This window comes from Lampetra fluviatilis, chromosome 49 (genome assembly GCF_964198595.1).
Source record: "Lampetra fluviatilis chromosome 49, kcLamFluv1.1, whole genome shotgun sequence".
In the NCBI taxonomy this organism is placed as follows: domain Eukaryota; kingdom Metazoa; phylum Chordata; class Hyperoartia; order Petromyzontiformes; family Petromyzontidae; genus Lampetra; species Lampetra fluviatilis.
In genome coordinates this window covers 5,259,435-5,278,222 of record NC_136323.1, presented here as the reverse complement: position 1 = coordinate 5,278,222, position 18,788 = coordinate 5,259,435, and the positions used below count along the sequence as shown (strand labels likewise).

General features: G+C 55.1%; 1 protein-coding gene across 3 annotated transcripts in view; it reads left to right on the top strand.

The window, feature by feature from the left end:
* The first annotated feature begins 27 nt into the window (after window positions 1-27).
* LOC144948494 (uncharacterized) overlaps window positions 28-18,788 on the top strand; it is a 38,092-nt gene continuing 19,331 nt past the window's right edge. For all 3 annotated transcript variants that reach the window (XM_078878011.1, XM_078878012.1, XM_078878010.1), the window contains exons 1-7: window positions 28-266; window positions 14,330-14,463; window positions 15,892-16,055; window positions 16,665-16,809; window positions 17,339-17,421; window positions 18,032-18,199; window positions 18,664-18,787. In XM_078878011.1, coding sequence (XP_078734137.1) covers window positions 242-266; window positions 14,330-14,463; window positions 15,892-16,055; window positions 16,665-16,809; window positions 17,339-17,421; window positions 18,032-18,199; window positions 18,664-18,787 — 843 coding nt within the window. In that variant the 5' untranslated portion in view covers window positions 28-241. The remainder of the gene's footprint in view (window positions 267-14,329; window positions 14,464-15,891; window positions 16,056-16,664; window positions 16,810-17,338; window positions 17,422-18,031; window positions 18,200-18,663; window position 18,788) is intronic.

The following is an 18,788-nucleotide window of genomic DNA, read 5'->3' as shown; positions in this document are numbered from 1 at the left end:
GGAGGAGGAGGAGCCCGGCTGGCGGGTAGCGGAGATCGGAAATCCGGTGGGGGTGGCAGGAAGTAAAATAAGTTACAAATGTAGCGAGCCGGACATCGTCAGCCCGTGACGCCGCCCCGTGGCCCCGCATTTTCCATCCCAACCTCCGACCCGCTGCTGCTGCTGCTGCCGCCTTCCCTTCGCCGTTCTTCCCCGAGTCGATTCCAAATCGTCGTCGTGTGGTGCACAGCTTTGCGTGGCCATGTCGGGTCGTCTGGAGAGACACGGTAATGCCGGCGCTCTGTTCGTCTCATTGTCTAAATCTCTCCCCCCCCCTCTCCACAACCCCCTACCTCCTCCTGCACTCTCCGCTCCGCTCTCTCCACCAGCAGCAGCAGCACCACCACTCACTCACTCTCTTCCATCTCCTCTGATCCAACAACCCCAATGGCTTTACCACATTCACCACCACACTCGCCACCACACCCACCACTACCACACTCACCACCAACACACTCACCATCACCACCACACTCGCCATCACCACCATAACATCCACCACACTCACCATAACATCCACCACACTCACCATCACCACACTCACCATCACCACCACACTCACCATCACCACCATCACACTGACCACCACCACACTGACCACCACCACCCCACCCACCACCACCACACTCGCCACCACCACCACCACACTCGCCACCACCACCACACTCGCCACCACCACACTCGCCACCACCACACTCACCACCACACTCGCCACCACCACACTCACCACCACCACAACACTCACTACCACCACCACACTCACTACCACCACCACACTCACCACCACCACACTCACCACCACACTCGCCACCACATTCACCACCACCACCACACTCACCACCACCACACTCACCACCACCACACTCACCACCACCACACTCACCACCACACTTACCACCACCACCCCACCCACCACATTCACCACCACCACATTCACCACCACCACACTCACCACCACCACACTCACCACCCCACCCACCACCACACTCACCACCACACTCACCACCACCAACCACTCTACCGCTACAAACCCGCGTAGTCTCTGAAAAAGCCCTTGTGGGGGTGTTTTTTTGGGGTGTTTTTTCGTCCGCGTATTCTTGTGTGTTCAGAGGCCCTTCCAGTGGGTTTTGTTCTTGATCGCCATTCCACCGGATCGAGATGCTGCAGGGGAGTGGTGTGGGTTGATGGGTTGATGGGTTAGTGGGTTGATTACGACCTCCGTCCGTCTTTGTATCTCTCGCCCCCCCTCCCCACGACTTCACCCAAGCCGTTATCCGTGATTTAGAAAATGTCTTGCTATTCGTTTTTTTGGGCCGATGCAAGTTTTAGCAGGAGTTAATTTAACATATTGTTGTGTTCCTCTCGTTTGAATCAGTTCGCGCGGATACGTAAATTGGCGAAAGTGAAAGTAAAGCGTGTGTAACGATTACGTTTTAATTCTCGTTAACGTCAACTATTCGCATCGACCGGCGCGGCGCATTGAGCTTTGTGGAGGGAGGGCTCTTGATAGAATACATCGACAAATGTGTCAATCCACTGCTGGATGAAGGTCCCCCACCCCATACCCGGGTCATTAGGGGTTTGACCATACTTCACCACGCTGGTCAGTCGAGGGTGGGGGGGTCATCGCTCGACCACTGATGTCTCAGCCATGGCCCGGACCGCAATTGCATTTGGGTGCATTTGGGGTCGCGAGGTTCATCGCGGAGTGCACCAAATCGCTGTGCCACTACTTCCCCACCACCAACACCCATCCATGTAATTTATTTCAAAACTATTAATAACACCTTCTGCCAATGAGTCCCACGACTGCTTTTCGAGAGGTTCCTACGTTCAGTATTTTTTGCCATTTTAATATAATTAGTGCTGCACTGTAGGTAAGCGTTCTGTAATAATCACGGCATTGTCTGATGATGCGGCGAATTCCTTTGTTGTAGTCACCGTGCCGTGCTCCCCAACCCACAATGACCGGCGTGGTGAAGTATGGTCAAATAACGCCCTCCGGATGGTGGGGCAAATCCCTTCGTCCGGCAGTGGACTTGCAAACAATTGCTGCTGTACGCGTGTTGATGCTTGTTGAAACCGCTACCGAATTGTTTTCAATATTCTGCTGTGTGATCACCAATGAAAACACGCCCTGACGTCCCTTGTTTACCTGGACACTGCACTCACGTAATCGGGGCCCATGTGTCGATCCGCTGTTGAACGAAGGCCCTCCCTCCGCCGACTTTGCCTTGGGCCGTGGGAGTCGTTTGACCATACTTCACCACGTTTGACCATACTTCACCACGCTGGTCAGTGCGAATTGGCGAAGCGAGGGCGAGAGCCCGCCACCCCACCCCTCATTGGCCTGTTAAGATGTCGTTGCCCACCGATGTCATTGTTATTTAAATTTTTGAATATTCGTTGCCGCCCAGGTTTGAATTGCAGGTGCGGCGAGCCGCTGTGTCGCACCCCCCCTCTCTCTCGTGTAAGATGGAGCTTCAAGTCCCCCCGAACATTCGCCACTGATTGTTGCGTGGAGTTCGCTAACGCGTCCGCTCTACCAGAGCGGATGGTGGAGACTCATGATTTGTGTTTAGTTTGACCCCCCCCCCACCACCGGTACCTCCGATTTAGCACACGGCTTGCTACGTACGGTGCCAAGCAAGTTCAACATACACACATTCGCTTGTCATCGTGATGGTCGTCATCCATAAGAGCACACCAGAGTGTGTGGTTTAATGCAAAACATCCATTACGCTTGAGTTATACGAGAACCATGGAGTTGTTATTACCTGCCCCAAGTCTACACAGTGGATAGCCAATAACAAACAAAAATACTTCTCATAACAAAAACTCAACACGCTCGTCAATAACACTGCCCTAGAGTGGAACAATATTCTTTGAGCAATGGGGCCGATGCTTTAGGGAGGGAACGGCCCTTCTTCATAGCAGACGATTACGTGATGTTGCAGGCAAGTGGCTCTTCATCATCACAGCAGCGGGCACCTGACCAAATCTCCGCTGTGAGGAAGGGCCGTTTGCCCGAAACGTCACCTACGATGTACACCATCAAAACCCTTTATAAGCTCTTGTTGTTAGCAGATCTTTCTCCTAAATCAGCAGTTGTCTTGCTGTATCGGTTCCACCTGATGACGGCGGTGGCTTGTGTTGCGATCGAAACGTCGTGATTTAATTTTTTGTTTTATACCTACGTGACTTTACCGAAAGAACCAAAGAGTAAGGATGTACAGCAGTTTGTGTTCCTCCTTTTGGCGAACGCGTCGACCTTGTTGTTATTTGTGCCATGGCCGTTTGGCTCGCCGTGTTTTTGTTTCTGCAATTAGGAGAATGCACGGCTCTCGCCCGCTTCAATGAAAGTCGCCCACCGCCAGAGGTCGCAACCGGGTACCCGATACCCGTACCCTACCCGATACCCGGCTACCCGTACCCGGCCGGGTATGGGTACCCGTTTGCGACCCTGTTGCGGCCGGGTACGGGTAAGGAATCAAAACCCGTTTGCGACCTCTGCCCACTGCACAGCAGCAGAGCCGTTGTCACGCACCTGTCCATCCAGCAGTGGGTAGCGCGTGGGCCACGGATGTTTCGGTTCAATGTTCATTTTGCCAGAGAATGTGTCTGCGTCACGTCCTCGTCCTGTGGAAGGTTTGCTCTGTTATGGCTGGCCGGAAAGAGGCTTCGAAATCGAAGGCTTCACAGGCCAAATCTAAGTTGTATTTCAGTTTTGTTTTATTGTACAAGCAGTAAAATTAACAATGCTCATTTAGAGGTCCTTATCAGGTCACTGCTGGTTGAAGGCCTCCCATTTCCCTGTCTGTCATTGTTGGTGTTTGGACCATACTTCGCTATGCTGGTCAGCCCGGTTTGGTGCATATGGAGGCCCAGGACCATCTTGGACCACCGCCGCTGTTAGCCCTTGCCAGGGATTGAACTCGGGTCGCCAGGTTCACAGCGCAGTCCGTAACCCACTGTGCTATTGGAATACTCATTGGTTGAAAACATCTTAATATGTAAGGAGGCTGCAGAGCTTGGGCGTTCGTTGGCCTTCCTGCTCTAATATTGTGTCGCACGCTTACAACCCACAATTTTATCTTCTGTTTTGACGTAAAATTATCGGATGTCCATTTATTGACGTGATCGACGACTGCCGATTGTCGGATTGATTGGCCGTCCAATCGGGTAGCGCAAAAATAGGAGGGGGGGGGGGGAGGAAAAACCTCTCCCCCCATTTGCGTCTGTGTGCCGCTGGACGGGCGGTGACGACAAGCTGGGCTTGGTGATGTCATCGGCATCATTAACGGGGTCAAGCGGGCTGTGGCTTTGTGTGGGGGGGTGGGGGTTTCCCACCTTCACGAGGCAGGATTTTTTAAAGGGGCTCGAGTAGTCCGCGTTCGTCCTTAAAAGGTATAAAAGATTATATAACAGGCGGCATTTCGGGTAATGACTTTTGTACATAGCACGTTAAAAAAATATGGAGTCGATGAAATCGACAAAGTTGATTTATTGTCCCAGCGCTAAAAAACTATTTTTGCCCACGTGATTGTGAAAATTGATTTTAGTCGTTGAATCGATGTGTCGTTGCACGCCCTACGGTTGTAGTGAGTGTGGGAAATAACTCTGGATTTATATTTTTCGGTTTCTTTAAAGAGACTCCCTGCCCCCAAGGGATCACCCAACCACCCTCGATGCGCTCGCTCAGTGTCTCAGACGCTGCCATTATGTACCTCCTGAGAGAGAAAGGGAGAGACACCCTGCCCTCGGGCCGGAAACGGAGAATTTTAATTTTCCCTCGCTCGGTGTCTTAGACGCAGCCATTACGAACAGTCTGATAGACACCCAGTCCTCGGGCTGGAATATATTATCGGTGGGGACTCTCTTGGTGTGCACTGACAGCAGTCATTTGTGGGCCTTCCGAAAGAGGGAGACACACCCAGTTCTCAGGCTTAAAGAGCTTCAAGTTATTTTGTTCAACCAGGTGGGTGCTCAACGGGATCCTGAGTCTCAGTTGCAAGGGTGAGCTGGGCGAATGAGTCGGTGGGTGGTGAGTGAACGAGTCGCCAAGCGGTCAGAATGGAAGAGCAGGCCACTTATCCTCCCGAGGGGCTTTCCTAGCAGTGGCCATTACGCCGCCAGCAGTTGCAGGGCTGTGCCTTAACCTTCACCTGTTAGCGGAGAACTGCACTTGGGTGCCCTCCGACTCTTTTTCCGTCTTGCTCGGTTAATAAATAATCTGTACACTTGTGACTGCCACCACCAAGAGTGGCAGGCGGGCATGGTAGGTGGTCATGGCAGGCAGTCAGGCACGGTAGGTGGTCGTGGCAAGCATGGTAGGTGGTCATGGCAGGCAGGCAGGCATGATAAGCAGGCAGGCATGGTAGGTGGTCATGGCAGGCATGGTAAGCAGGCAGGCTTGCAGGCAGGCAGGCATGGCAGGCAGGCATGGCAGGCATGGTAGGTGGTCATGGCAGGCATGGTAAGCAGGCAGGGAGGCTTGCAGGCAGGCAGGCATGGCAGGCTTGCAGGCATAGCGCAGGCAGGCATGGCAGGCAGGCATGGTAGGTGGTCATGGCATTGCAGGCAGGCATGGTAGGTGGTCATGGCAGGTATGGCAGGCAGGTATGGCAGGCAGGCAGGCATGGTGCACCGTGAGCCTCCCACGTAATTTTTATGCCCGGAAACAAAAACAAGCAAAACAAAAAATAAAAAAATAAACAAGCTCTCCGCTTCACTCGAGGAAACGGTGGCAGGTCGATCGGACCAACGGGGCGGGTTCTCCTGTGGCTTCTCGGTCGGTTCCGGCTCGTGACAGAGCAAGCGCCAACTCCCGGTGCGATACAGCGGGGGCGACGGCGAAGGCTCGCCGGCACATCTCTCTCTCGCCGTCTCTTCGGCAAAAAAATCTGATGTGTCGGAGTTTTCTCTTCCGGTGTTCCGCGACAACTTTCTTCCAGCGTCCGCAGCAGGTTGGGTTTGCGCGGCTCTCGGTTGTGCGTTTGTGCGTTTGGCGGCGCGTGAGTACTGCACTGGTGAGCGGTGAGTACGTGACGCTCACTCGCTCACCAATTCGGTCACTCAACGTGCAGGAGTAGGAGAGCAGGCACCTGTGCTTTGTGTCGAAAGGTAAACAAGCTAAGAGTGCAGCATTGAAACGGCGTTGCTCACGCAACTGCTTTGCTCACGCCACTGCTGACGGAAGGACCTTTGTTACGGGGTATTTGGCCTACTCTTCCACGCTGGCCAGACATCGTGGAAAGAAGTGGGAATACCCACACTTTACCCCACCACACGCAACCTGCCGATCGATTGCGGCGTACCCATTTGCGAACGGTTGTTACAACTACCGTGCCGGGAGATGGGGTCGAAACGGTGACCTCTGGCTCATAAGTCCAGTGCGCTCCCCATTACGACCACGGCAGCGACACACCACCCCTCCCCCAGAGCTGCTGTGTGTACCCGGCTGAAATAAAACGCGACGCTCGCGGACGTGCAGAATTTCCCCAGCGGGTGCGAGGATCGGCTGCCGAGGCTTCTGTAACGTCGTCGGAGTGGCACGCAGAGGTCGTGACCTTACGAGAGGTGCCCCCCCCCCCCACTGACGAGACGATAACGAGACCGTGAAAAAATAACAACGGCATGAAAATCATCACGTTCAGCAGTTACCACCGTGGCCTTAAGAAGGGAGACGGTATGTGAATAGGTGACGTTTTCGGGCAATGGTCCTTCTTCACAGCTCATGACCTTGCTGATCTCGTCAAGCAAACTCCGGTCATCCTCGCTGCGGCTTTTTGGCCAACCGTCGAACATCGCGCGCTTTCGGATGTGCTTCTGCAGCCGCCTGGAACGCTCTTCCGATATTGGGAAGTCACTGGAGCTATGCGCTTTTGAATTATCTAGATTGAAAACTCATTTCTTTATAACTGCTTGTTGTTGTGTTTAGTTTGTTTTCCTCCCCCCGCACCTCCGATTAGCACGGTTGGCGACGTACGGTGCAAAAAAAGTTCAACATCCATACACAGTTCAACATGCAAGACTTATCAGGAAATGGTGGTGGACCTTGCGAGGTGACGCCAGCTTTCGTGACAAGGTGGGCAGACGTTATTGATGGGGTTTTTTGCAGACGTTATTGATGGGGTTGTTCATCCAGGAGATCCTCGCAGATTCTCGTGGCTCTGTTTCAGGAGACTCAAGCAAGGTTTTTGGAGTAAGGAGGGGGGCGGTGGACAACTGCTTTGTATGAATGTACGTTGAGCTTCTTTCGCACCGTACGTAGCCAACCGTGCCAATCGGAGGTGCTTCGTAGATCCCAGTTGAGTAGGTTTGGAATAAAAGAAAAGAAAACAATTTTAGCAGGTGGAAATCTCGATCGCGGCGGTGGCGATGAGACTGAAAAGAGGAGTAGCCGTGAAGGGCCTGTGGCGAGGTACGTCGGCGTCGGAGGCATTTGCCCGTGCCGTGAGCGTGAAATCGATCGAACTAATCGCGAGAAATAAATTGCGCGCGATTTATGGCAAAATTTGTGCCCGATTCACTGGTGTGACGTCCGGGCTAACGGAACGACGGACAAAAACCAGCGCAGGGGGGCCGCTCGCTGTCGGAGTAATAATAACAAATGATGCAAACGACGCACAAACCCATCTATTCACGACTCTAACTGCGGACGTGAATGGTGAGAGTTCCTCGAAAATTCTGCCGTTGCGAAGGTCGCTTAATTTATTTCGTGATTATTGCTAATCTCCATCCACCGCCGGAAGCGGCGACGACGATTGCTTTATCTCGACCCTGAGGGCACCAAGCTAAAACAACGTGGCCGGTTGTTTTTTTATCTCTCATTCGTCTTTGGTGCGTCCGACAACAACAACAAAACGGGCATTTCGTGTAAACTCAGTTGACCTCAGCCGAAATAAACGTACGGCTGACTTCCACCAGGGGGTCGACATAGAGCCGCGAATCCTTGTTATCTTTCTAGATCTTATTCCGTCTCGTTATTTGTATTTATCCCCATTGGCCAAACACTCGAGTTGACCCGACGCGAAGAGAATTCGAGACGGAGTCATCCACTCCACCGCACGCACCGGGCAGTGTGGGGGGGGGGGCGGTCGTCACGGCGACCTCGGCAGCGCGCGCGGTTGCCGTTGGCAACGGCGGCTGTGGCGGCTCGGAAGATCAGCGCGCGTGGTTGCCAAGTGACGGAGCCGGGGGGGGGCGGAGGTGGTGGGGGTGGTGGGAGGCGTGGTCAGGGGGGGTGTGGCAGCGGTTAGGAAGGCGGTGATTGGAGGATTGGTGGGGGGCGTGGTCAGGGGGGCGGGGGGCGTTTGCAGGGGGGGGCAGTGGCGGCCCCGCTTGGGGTTTCGTTTGTGGCCGTCCACCGTCACCCGCTATGATTTTTCCAGGATCGAGTCGTGGTGGTGGTGGTGGGGAGAGTGGTGGTGGTGGGGGGGAAGTCTGCGAGTCGCCGATAAGCGACCACCTGCCCCGTTGCCGTTGGCGATTCGGTGTAAAACGGCCGAGATGGAGGCGGCTGCCCCCCTTGCGTTGCCCGGCTCGCGTTGTCGCAAGCTGCCCTGTGTGGGGGGGTTTTAGTTCTTCGACACGCGGAGAGACGCTTCTTGGCGTCCTCCCCCGCTGCCCAATGTTTGCCGAGGCTTGGAGTGACAATCCAGCATTAGCTGCCCCCCCCCCCTCATCATCAGAATCTGAATGTTTATTTATACTGGAGGAATCCGATGAGCTACGAAGCTTTTTTTCACAGGTGTCCAGTAGTTCATAGAAGTGTCATTAGACCCCGATAACAATAATAACATTGCTGTTTATAACGTGCACAATATATGGGATAAGCCTCGCTTCGAATTGGATGTTTTTGACCCTCAGCCGAAACCTCAGAGTTCGGAGTGAGGCGTTTCTAGGAAACGCCGTCAATTGAGATGGGGGGGGGGGGATGGCCCCCCATCTGCCAACGGGGGGTGTCCCCGTGACCTTCCACGCTGGGTTCATTGGCTTCTTTTTCCACCAAATCGCAGGCAAAAACACTTTGCAATGGCCTCACGCGTGTGCGGTGAGCTCGCGAACCTGCGACGAACCGTCACTTGGTTGGGTCGGTGGTGTTTCTTCACGTTTGTGTTGTGTTTGTCAGGGGGGGGGGCACACTTAAGGGAGGGCCCACATTTAACGGGGGGCCCACACTTAAAGGCCATGTGGGGCCGCCACTGGGGCACTGGCCTTCACAGAAGAACATTCGCGATTCAGGTTTTTTTGGGTTAGATCGCGTAAATGTATAAATGTGTCGTTAAACCCGCCACCACCCGACACGGTCAACTAGTCAGGGTTGTCACCTAAACAGAACGTGGCCAATTCGTCACGAGTACAGCACATCAGTTGTGTGTTGGAGAGCCAAGCCACAACATTTACGGCATTTCGCCAGTCATGAAGCTGGTTGTAATTACTGGCAAAACGTCGTACTCAGATTGTAAATGTTGTGGCTTGGCTCTCCAACACACAACCGGTGTTGCTGTACTAGTGACGAATTGGCCACGTTCTGTTTACGTGACAACCCTTACTCGTTGGCTGTGTCGGGTGGTGGCAGGTTTAACGACACATTTATGAACATTTACGCGATCTAACCCAAAAAAAAACTGTTATGAATGATCTAACCCACAAACCTTATGGATGGTATTGGTTGTGAAAGCCTACGTGTTAAACTGAAGAACACTTGTTTAGAAGGAGAGCTGAGATTTGACGGAACCAGTCGTGGCTATGGAAAACCAAAACGTCACTTACCACTCGCTGTTAACCCCTTCATCATCAGCCATGATCAACCCACTGCTGGATGAAGGCCTCACCAAAGCCACCTATACATTAGCAGTTGATTACCATGCAGCACAAATAATTGCAAGTAACGTGAGTGTAAGAATCTACTTTTAACTTGACAGCCGCGTATCGTTACTTCCCTTTCCGCACCTCAGATTAGCACGGCTGGCTGCGTACATTGTGAAAGAAGTTCAACATGCGTGCACAGGTGAAAACAACAGAACCCTTGTGTGCACCAGAGGTTTCATTTTTCACAGTATGAAAATAACCCAGAATGCAGCTGATCCCATCAAACCTCAGAAACTAAGCAGCCTTGAACCTGGATAGGACTTGGCTGGGTAACCACTTCTCTCTCCCCCCCTACTGCCGAGGCATATATAACCTCGTGCCACGGCAGATCTCTCGTCTACTTGAGCAGTTTTTTTCTTGTTGTGGTTGTCCCACCTGATGACGATTGCTTGTGTTGCGATCGAAACGTCGCGATCTATTATTTTTTACCTACATGACTTTGCCGAAAGAACCAAGGAGTAAGATTCTAGTAGGTTAACTATCATACTCGCTATGGGTTTTCACGACCTACATTATAATTCGTCATACGTGTCTTCTGGCGAGAGGTCTTTCCCGGACCCTGGCGATGCCTGTTGTTGTACATTTGGAGTCCGCGTGTTATCTCTCTCTCTCTGTGATGGTCGTGTGGATTGTTCTGCGGGTGCCACCACCCCTCCACCCCCCATCCCCCCACGTCGACATTTAGATTATTTGGCTGCTGCAAAAAATCGCCACTTGTGATGATGATGATGACGATGATGTTATGAGCCACTGCGATGGGCCATCGAACACGTGCGTGTGGCCAGGTCGCCGCTGAACAACAGCTCATAGCTCGGCGTGCTTTTACCCTGGTGGGGGATAAACAAAAATAATTCCAGTTAATCACCCTCCACCACCCGACCAAGGCCAAACGAATCAAGTTGTCACGTGATGGGCAAATGTGCCGATGTGCATCGCCGATAACGTCGCTGTACGTTTCCCGTCTGCCTGCGCCAAGGGCCACTGACAAATCTGGTGAAGTATGGTCAAATAACCCTCACCGCCTGCGTGGCGTAAGTGGATTTTGACAAACGAGCTGTGCGCGGTCGTGAAACGCGACCTTCGATTTCCGTATACGAGTCCGGATACAAGTACTCAACGAGATATATATTTTTAATGATTTAGCATTAAAACTGTGACCGCATCTCGAAGGGGCTTATGCATAGGGGGAACATGCCCATCAAGATATTTTGAAGAAAGATAATTAATTTTTTGAAATGTTTTTATTATTTATAAACGACATGAGTGTGTGTGGGTGTTGTTCAGTGGGGAGTGGTAGTGTAGCGGTTAGCGCGCTGGGCTACGAACCCGGCGAACTGGGTTCAATTCATGCTCACGGTCAAAACCAGTGACGATTATTTGAACTGGTACTGTGGGCCTCACCTAAGTCGACTCGGCCTCAAATGAGTACCTGATTGCGGTGTGTAAAAACATCGGCACTGGGGAGACAAAGGCGGTCGGGCGTCGTACTGGACACCCACCCCCTCGTGTACCTTGCCGGCCTTCATAGGTGCTCGCTACAGCACTTGCACCAACAGTCTGCTAAGACTACACGGGGATCTTTGTTTGTTTGTTGTGCAGTGGGGAGCGATAGTGTCGTGGTTATTGCATTCCGCTACAAACCCGGTGACCCGGGTTCAATTCCCGCTCACGGCCAAAACCAGTGACGATTATCTGAACCGGTCCTGTGCCTCCCCTGGGTCGACTCGGCCTCAAATTACTACCTTGTGCAGTGTGTAAACATCGCCACTATAGGGAGAAAAAGGCGGCCCAGGCGTGGTACCGGCCAACCTGATTCCCTCGTGCGCGCCGGGCCTTAAATCGAGTGACTGGTGCGCTACGTGAAACATCGGCATCGGCGCTGGTGAGATGAAAGGTCAGCCGGGCCGTGCCCGCTTACGGTGCTTGCCCCCAAGAGCCTGCGCAGGCTACCCGGCGGACATCTTCGTCTTTAGCCGCCTTCGCCACAACGCCCCCCGCCCCCCCAACCCCCTTGTTTTCGCACTAACAGGCTGGCGTGTCGTATCTGTTTGTTAGAAAGATCTCCCGAAAAATGCGCCCCAATCTTATCCAGACCCTGGACGAAGCTAAGCGGCGGGGTTGAGCCTCAATAGTCCCTGGATGTTGAAAGCCTTTGCGGCAGAGGTCGCAACCGGGTACCCGATACCCGTACCCTACCCGATACCCGGCTACCCGTACCCGGCCGGGTACAGGTACGGGTAGCCGTTTGCGACCCTGGTGCGGCCGGGTACGGGTAGGCCGTGAGTCACTGGTGAGTAACCGTTTGTCACTCATTTCGGGTAGGGTACGGGTAGGGAACGGGTACCCGTACCCATACCCGGCCGGGTACGGGTACCCATTTGCGACCCTAGTGCGGCCGGGTACGGGTACGGGTAAGGAATCAAAACCCGTTTGCGACCTCTGCTTTGCGGGGCTTACGCGGCGGTGCTCTGCTCCCACACACGTGCGTTTCCCCCCCCCCACGTGGTGAAGTATGGTCGAGCAGCCCCCAAAAGAGCCTCGTGCCGTGGGGTGAGGCCTTCAATTGAGCGGTGGATTCACCATTGCTGATGATTCTTGTATTTTGCCTGTGGCCCCAACTAAGGCCCCTCTTTTATCGCCCATGTGCACGGACAGGGGACGGGGGGTTGTTGGGGAGTGGGTGGGGGGGGGCTTCCCTCCACACGGGGAGGCGAGCAACCCGCGCCTTATTCGACGGTTGAGCTCCATCCTGGACGAGGAAGCGGTGGCGCATCGGTTAAAATAAAATAAAAAGCTTTTATTTTTATAGTACCAGGTTAGGTCTCCACTGAGCTACATAGCTCTTTTTCAGAAGCGAGCTGGCCACGAACGATAGCTCGACGAAGTAGCTTACGATGTGGAAATGTGCAGCAGTCAAACACTCTTGAACACGTGTTTCTAAATGTACAGGCGTCAGGGTCGAAATCAAACCACGACATCCTGTGTACTGGGCGAGGGAGTTAACATTTTGCCATCGCGGCGTGGTGTGCTATGAACCCGGCAGAGGTCCCCGAGTTCGATTTTCAGCTCGCGACCAACGACAGTGCCAAATGTTTGGACCCTCCTTTAGGCTGACTCGGCCTTTATTGAGTACCTGCCACGGTGTGTGTGTGTAATAAACGTCAGCACAGGCGTTGTCTTTTGCTTGCCTCCGACTCGCTCGTGCGCCGTGCCGACCTTAATAGGTGCTCGCGAACAGCGCACGACCCATAATAACCTGTCGAGGCTCTGCAGGGGGGGGAGGGGACCTTCAACTCTCGGCGTTACTGAACTGTTGGTTAGACTCCTGTCGGGGGGTGGGGGACGACTCGGGGAACTGGTACAGAGGGAGAGGGATCTGCGGCTGAGGAATTTGAAGCATGTGAAAGTGATTGTGGATCGCTACACGTGCGTGCGTGTGCAGGCATGGTCGTGTGGGTGTGTGGCTTGCGTGCTTGCTTACGGTTGGGAGCGGTGGTGCAGCGGTTAGCGCTGCACTACGAACCGGGCGATCCCCAGTTCGATTCCCGCTCACGGCTCGCATCGGTGACGAATATCTGAAGCAGTCCTGGGCCTCCTCGAAGTCGACTCGGCCTTAAATGAATACCTGGTGCAGTGTGTAAATATCAGCATTGGGTAGACAAAGGCAGCCGGACGTGGTGCTGACCCACCCACCCCCTTCGTGCACCGTGCCGGCCTTGCCCCAACAGTCTACTGAAGGCTACGTGGGGCAAAATGTCTTTTGTAACGGTGGTGAAATGGTTCTCGCACTCTCGTGCGTGACTACAGTCCACGCGTCCCAGGTGAAATCCCTGCTGCTCGTACAAGGTTCGTGGCGGGCGGTGCCCCAGCGTGTCACGATCCTTCCCCGAGGCCAGGGGGGCGATCGGGGGGGCGGCAACCCGCGGCAACCCGCGGCAACTCGCTGCTTCGGAGCCGCGTACGGCTCTTGAAGGGAACTGCCACTTCGTGACGTTTAATTATTTGGGACCACGGTCTCGAATTGGGCCGAGTTCGAAAACGAAATTAAAAAGGTCTCCTCTTGTTGTTTTTTTTGGTTGCCCCCCCCCCGCACCGGGTCAGCTCGGCCATAATTGTCTGCCCTGCCGCCGAGCGTAAACATCGGCACTCGAGGGGAAACGAAGACTGCGGTTGGGCACGGCGTTAGCCACACCCGCAGCCTCGGAGGACCGTGCCAGATTCAATAGATGCTCCCCCAAAGCGCACATTTTCCGCGACGGTCTTACTTACAGCTGTACGGGGGCGGGGGGGGGGGATCTTTGTGCGTGTGTGTTTGTGTTTGTCTGACTCGCCATTGCACCCACTGTGGCGGCGCCACGGATCGAAAAGGGTGCCGCGATCGTTCGTCTGACCGTACCGCTGGCGCCGCCCGCAGACTCCCTGCGGCTGCCCGCCGTCAAGATGCGCTGGCGGGAGAAGCTGCAGACGCAGCGGGTGAAGAGGGCACTGTCCTTCCGCTGGTCGCGAGCTTTCTCCGGCGATGCGCTGCCCGTCTCTCCCACGCACAAGGTACGTCTTCCCCCACCGACCACCGCTATCCTGAAAAGCTAATCGAACTGCGGTGGTGGAATGCAATACACACGTAGCTTGCCTGTACCCCAGCGCTGTGTGGCAGCAGCGGCGAATGTTGGTGGATAAGGGTGTACACAGTGGCAAGATGTTAACTCCCTCGCCTGGTATGCAGGAGGTTGTTGGTTCGATCACGACCCTGACGCCTGTTGTATATTTGGAGTTTGCATGTTGTGTCTCTCTCTCCCCGTGGTCGTGTCGATTATTCTCCGGGTCCACCGGTTTTTCCTTCCACATTTATGAGCACGCGTTTAGAGTGTTTGGAAAATGTCAATTATTTCCACGTTATGTGCCACTTCGTTGAGCTATCATTTGTGGCCAGGTTGCTTCTGAAAAAGAGCTCAGTGGGCCTTACCTAGTTTATTGCCGCACGCAAATGCCGTGAATCTCCCTTGCCGTGGGAGTCGATGAGGTTGCCAAGGCCTTGCTCGCCACGAGAAGGCGGTGCAGCAACAATGTGGAAGTCCAGCTGTTCCGTCTGTATGAGATATAGCGTTGTCCCCTCTCGCGCATGGGTAATCTCCCACATGCAGACACTCGATAAATTGGTTAATAACACCTGAATATGCAGAGGACGGCAGAGCTTGGGTACTTGTTGGCACCACCCCGGAGTCGTTCCGTCTCCCTCTCTTTTTAGAGTGAGCGAATGCGGTGCGTTTTAATGTAAAAATTACAAAAAAATAACTCGTGACAAAACTCAACACACCGTACGGGTTTAAAATAAAAATGTATAATGGATGACGTTTCGGGCAATGGCCCTCCTTCATAGCACGTAAACGAAGCCTACATCGTTGCTTCCTTCCTTATACATTTTTCCTCATTGGTGCCACGCACGGCGCTGTTCTTGACGAATGCGTTCGGCTTCGTTTGTCACCTGCGCTCGTGTGCCCACGGCCAACGCAGCGTCACCACATAACTTGTTTTAATAACTCGCGGGAAGCTGCCCCCCCCCCCCACCCGGTGAGATCCAGTGGCATGCATCCATCCCGCCCAAACGGCGCGTGCTTATCCCTCATACGACTTCGAAACAAAGAACGACGAAATATCTTTGCCAGTTTTGGGGCTTATCCTAGGTCCACTCTGCCTCAAACGCGTACCCGGTGTATCCCGCACCTCCGGTTAGCGCAGTTGGCTACGTACGGTGCGAAATAAGTTCAACATACGTACATCAGCAATTGGGGGGTGGAGGAGGGGGAGACACATGCAGCTAAGCCGTGCGAGGGGCTCCGACGCTGCCACCTCATGCACCAACGACGGCGCTTCGCGGAAACCTGCCCCCAGCGGCCCGCGAGGGCCACACGGAGTCGGGGTTGGGGAGGCGGGGGGGGTAATCTTTGGTCCCCCGTTTTGTCCGTTCTCCTCGAGCAGGGGGAGGCCGGCCCGTCGGAGGGCCTGGCGTCCGTGGAGCGGGCCCTCACCTATTACCGCGCCATCCTCGACAAGGGCGTCCTGGAGCTGCTGCCGGGCACGGCAAGCCGGGTGCTGGAGGCCGTCTGGAGCCTTCTCTCTGGCCTGCCGCCCCAGCCCCTCAGGTTGGGGAGTGCTCCCCCCCCCCCCCCTGTACCCCCTTCCCACTTCACTGGTCCCTGGCATACAAACCCCTGAAGCGGCGATGACAGCCGTGAAATTTCCTGCCTTCCATTCCCGATCTCGGGCATGTCTCTCTGTCTGGAGCCTGTGTGTGTGTGCGTTCTCCCACTGTTTTCGCGTGCGTTTCCTCTGCTTTGGCTTGTGGGCAACCGTACCAGCCTGCACGGGTGCTCGCTAACAACACTTGCCCCAGCAGTCTGTTAAGACTACACGGAGATGTTTGTTTGTTTGTTGTGCAGTGGCGAGCGGTATTGTCGTGGTTATTGCACTCCGCTACAAACCCGGTGACCCGGGTTCAATTCCCGCTCACGGCCAACACCAGTGACGATTATCTGAACCGGTCTCGGTCCTCCACTAGGTCGACTCGGCCTCAAAATCACGACCTAGTGCGGTGTATAAACATTGCCGGGCATATGGTGCTTGCCACCCATCCTCTCGTGTGCCGTGCCGGGCCTTCATAGGCGCTACTCGCTGACGGCACTTGCCCCGACAGTCCTTTACAGGCAACACGGGGGGGGGGGAACTTTGTCTTTGTGTGTGTGCGTGAGCAGCCCGGAGGTGGCGTGGCGCGAGCGGCGAGTGTACCGCTCGCTCACGGACCTGGCGCGCTGCTCGGACCGCTTGCTGGTGGGGGGCCGCCCCCCCGAACACTCGGCCGCTCTCGCCGTCACGCAGCGCGTGTCCGACAGCCTGCGGGTACGCCGGCCCCCACCCCTCCTGCCCCCCACTCCCCCTGCCCCCCCACCCCATGCCCCCAACGACCCCGGAGCACCCGGAGAAAATCCGCGCACGCGCTTTTGCAGCCTTCTGGAATGCTCTTCCTTCCGATATTAGGAAGCCACTGGTGCTATGCACTTTAAAGTCATCTACATTGAAAACTGATTTATTCAAAACAGATTTTTGTGTTAAGTCCTTCCCACCCGCACCGCCGATTAGCACGGTTGGCTATGTACGGTGCGAAAGAAGTTGAACATACGTACATGCAACTTTAGTCCTCGATTAAATGTTGAATAATTTCAAGTTTGTAACACGGCGCCGCTGCATGGATTATTCGCTCGCTCTCAAAAGGAGAGAGAGAGAGAGGACGACTCAAAGTGGCACGTGGAGGGGAACCGCAGACGAGCTGGGAAGGCAGCCATGCGATGAGCCGGCACCAACAATTTCTTAATATTTCCTAATGCGGCCTGCTGAGCGCGCGTTGTTCCGTTGTCGTGCCCGACTGCAGGAGCTGCTCCGAGTGATGCAGAAGCAGGAGGAGAACGCCCCCCCTGCGGACGATGTGGACGGACGCTCGCTGACAGCGCACGGGTATTGGCGCTCGCTCGGTTTGCGCGAGTCTCTCTGTCGCTCGTGTGTCCGACTGTTCTTCTTTCAACCGGCCTGTCTCTCGGCGCGACCGTCCTTATCTCTGCCCGTCTGTCTTTGTGTCTGACTGCGTTTGTCTGCATCTCTGTTTGTCTCCCAGTCTGTCCTTCTCGTAGTCCTTTGCTCGGCCATCCCGCCTCCCTACCTGCGTGTGTATGTATCTGTCTGTCTCTCAAGCCTATGTGTCTGCCTGTCTTTCTTTCTGCCTGTCTCTCTCTGTCTGTATCTCCGTCTGCCAGTCTGTATGCCCGTATGGCTGTCCGCTCCTCTGTCTCCCTGTCTGAACTGTCGCCTGTCCACCCCCTCTGTCCATCTCCATGGTGGAACATCCTTTCGGGTGGCGCATTCCCTCCCTTAGGCTCTCTCCCCTAACTCTCCGCGCGATTCGACGAATCGTCACGATTCCGGCCCGCGATTCAATTAAAGACTCGAGCTCTTGTCATCGTGTAACCACGCACCTCGCGCCACGATGAGTACGCCCCTCGTCCGTTCTCACGCCCCCCGCCCCCCCTCCCCCCATCGCTCGTGTCCGCGGCGACCCCTCGGCGCGCAGGCCGGACGCCGCCGAGCCGACGTTGGACCGCTCCGCCACGCTCCCCACGCAGCACAGCCTCTCCCTGGGGGTGCTGCTGGAGACGGACGTCGGACCGGGCCCCCCACCCAAACCTCCCAGGCCGCGGCCCCCCGATTTCCTCTCCGCAACCGCCCTCACGGTGCCCAGGTGAGCACCCCCCACCCCCAACCGTGCCCCCTCCGTTTCTTCATCTAATCGTTGCGCGGGTCTCTTTTTGCCCACATTTGTGCCTAACCGAAGATTTTAAAAAGCGGTAACGGAAACGTCAATTTATTTTTTTTACACGGCCGGGGGTGGGGGGGGGGGGTTGGGGGAGGTGCAACGGCCGAGGAATGAGTGACCGCAACAGAGGGCACGCCGGGGTCACAAAAAGTGCTTTAGGGGAGGGGGTACGGAAAGGAGTGGAAGGGTGAAGGGAGCGGAGAGGAAGGGAAGGCGATCGCCGTTCACGCGGGGGGAGGAGATGGTTGTGGTTTTTGTAAGTATGGTGAACTTCTTTCGCACCGTGCATAGCCAACCATGCTAATTGGCGGTGCGGGGGAGCTAATCAGAGGTGCGCGGGGGAGCTGATGGGAGGTTTGCCCTGTGTGTGTGTGTGTGTACGCGTGCAGCGTGAGCCTGTTTGCGAGGCGCGTCGCGGGCCACACCGCCCTGGTGCCCGTGGCCACCGTGCTGCCCATGTGCCGCCCCGTGGGGGGCAGCCTTCCCCGCGACGGTGGCGCCGTCAGCTGTTCGG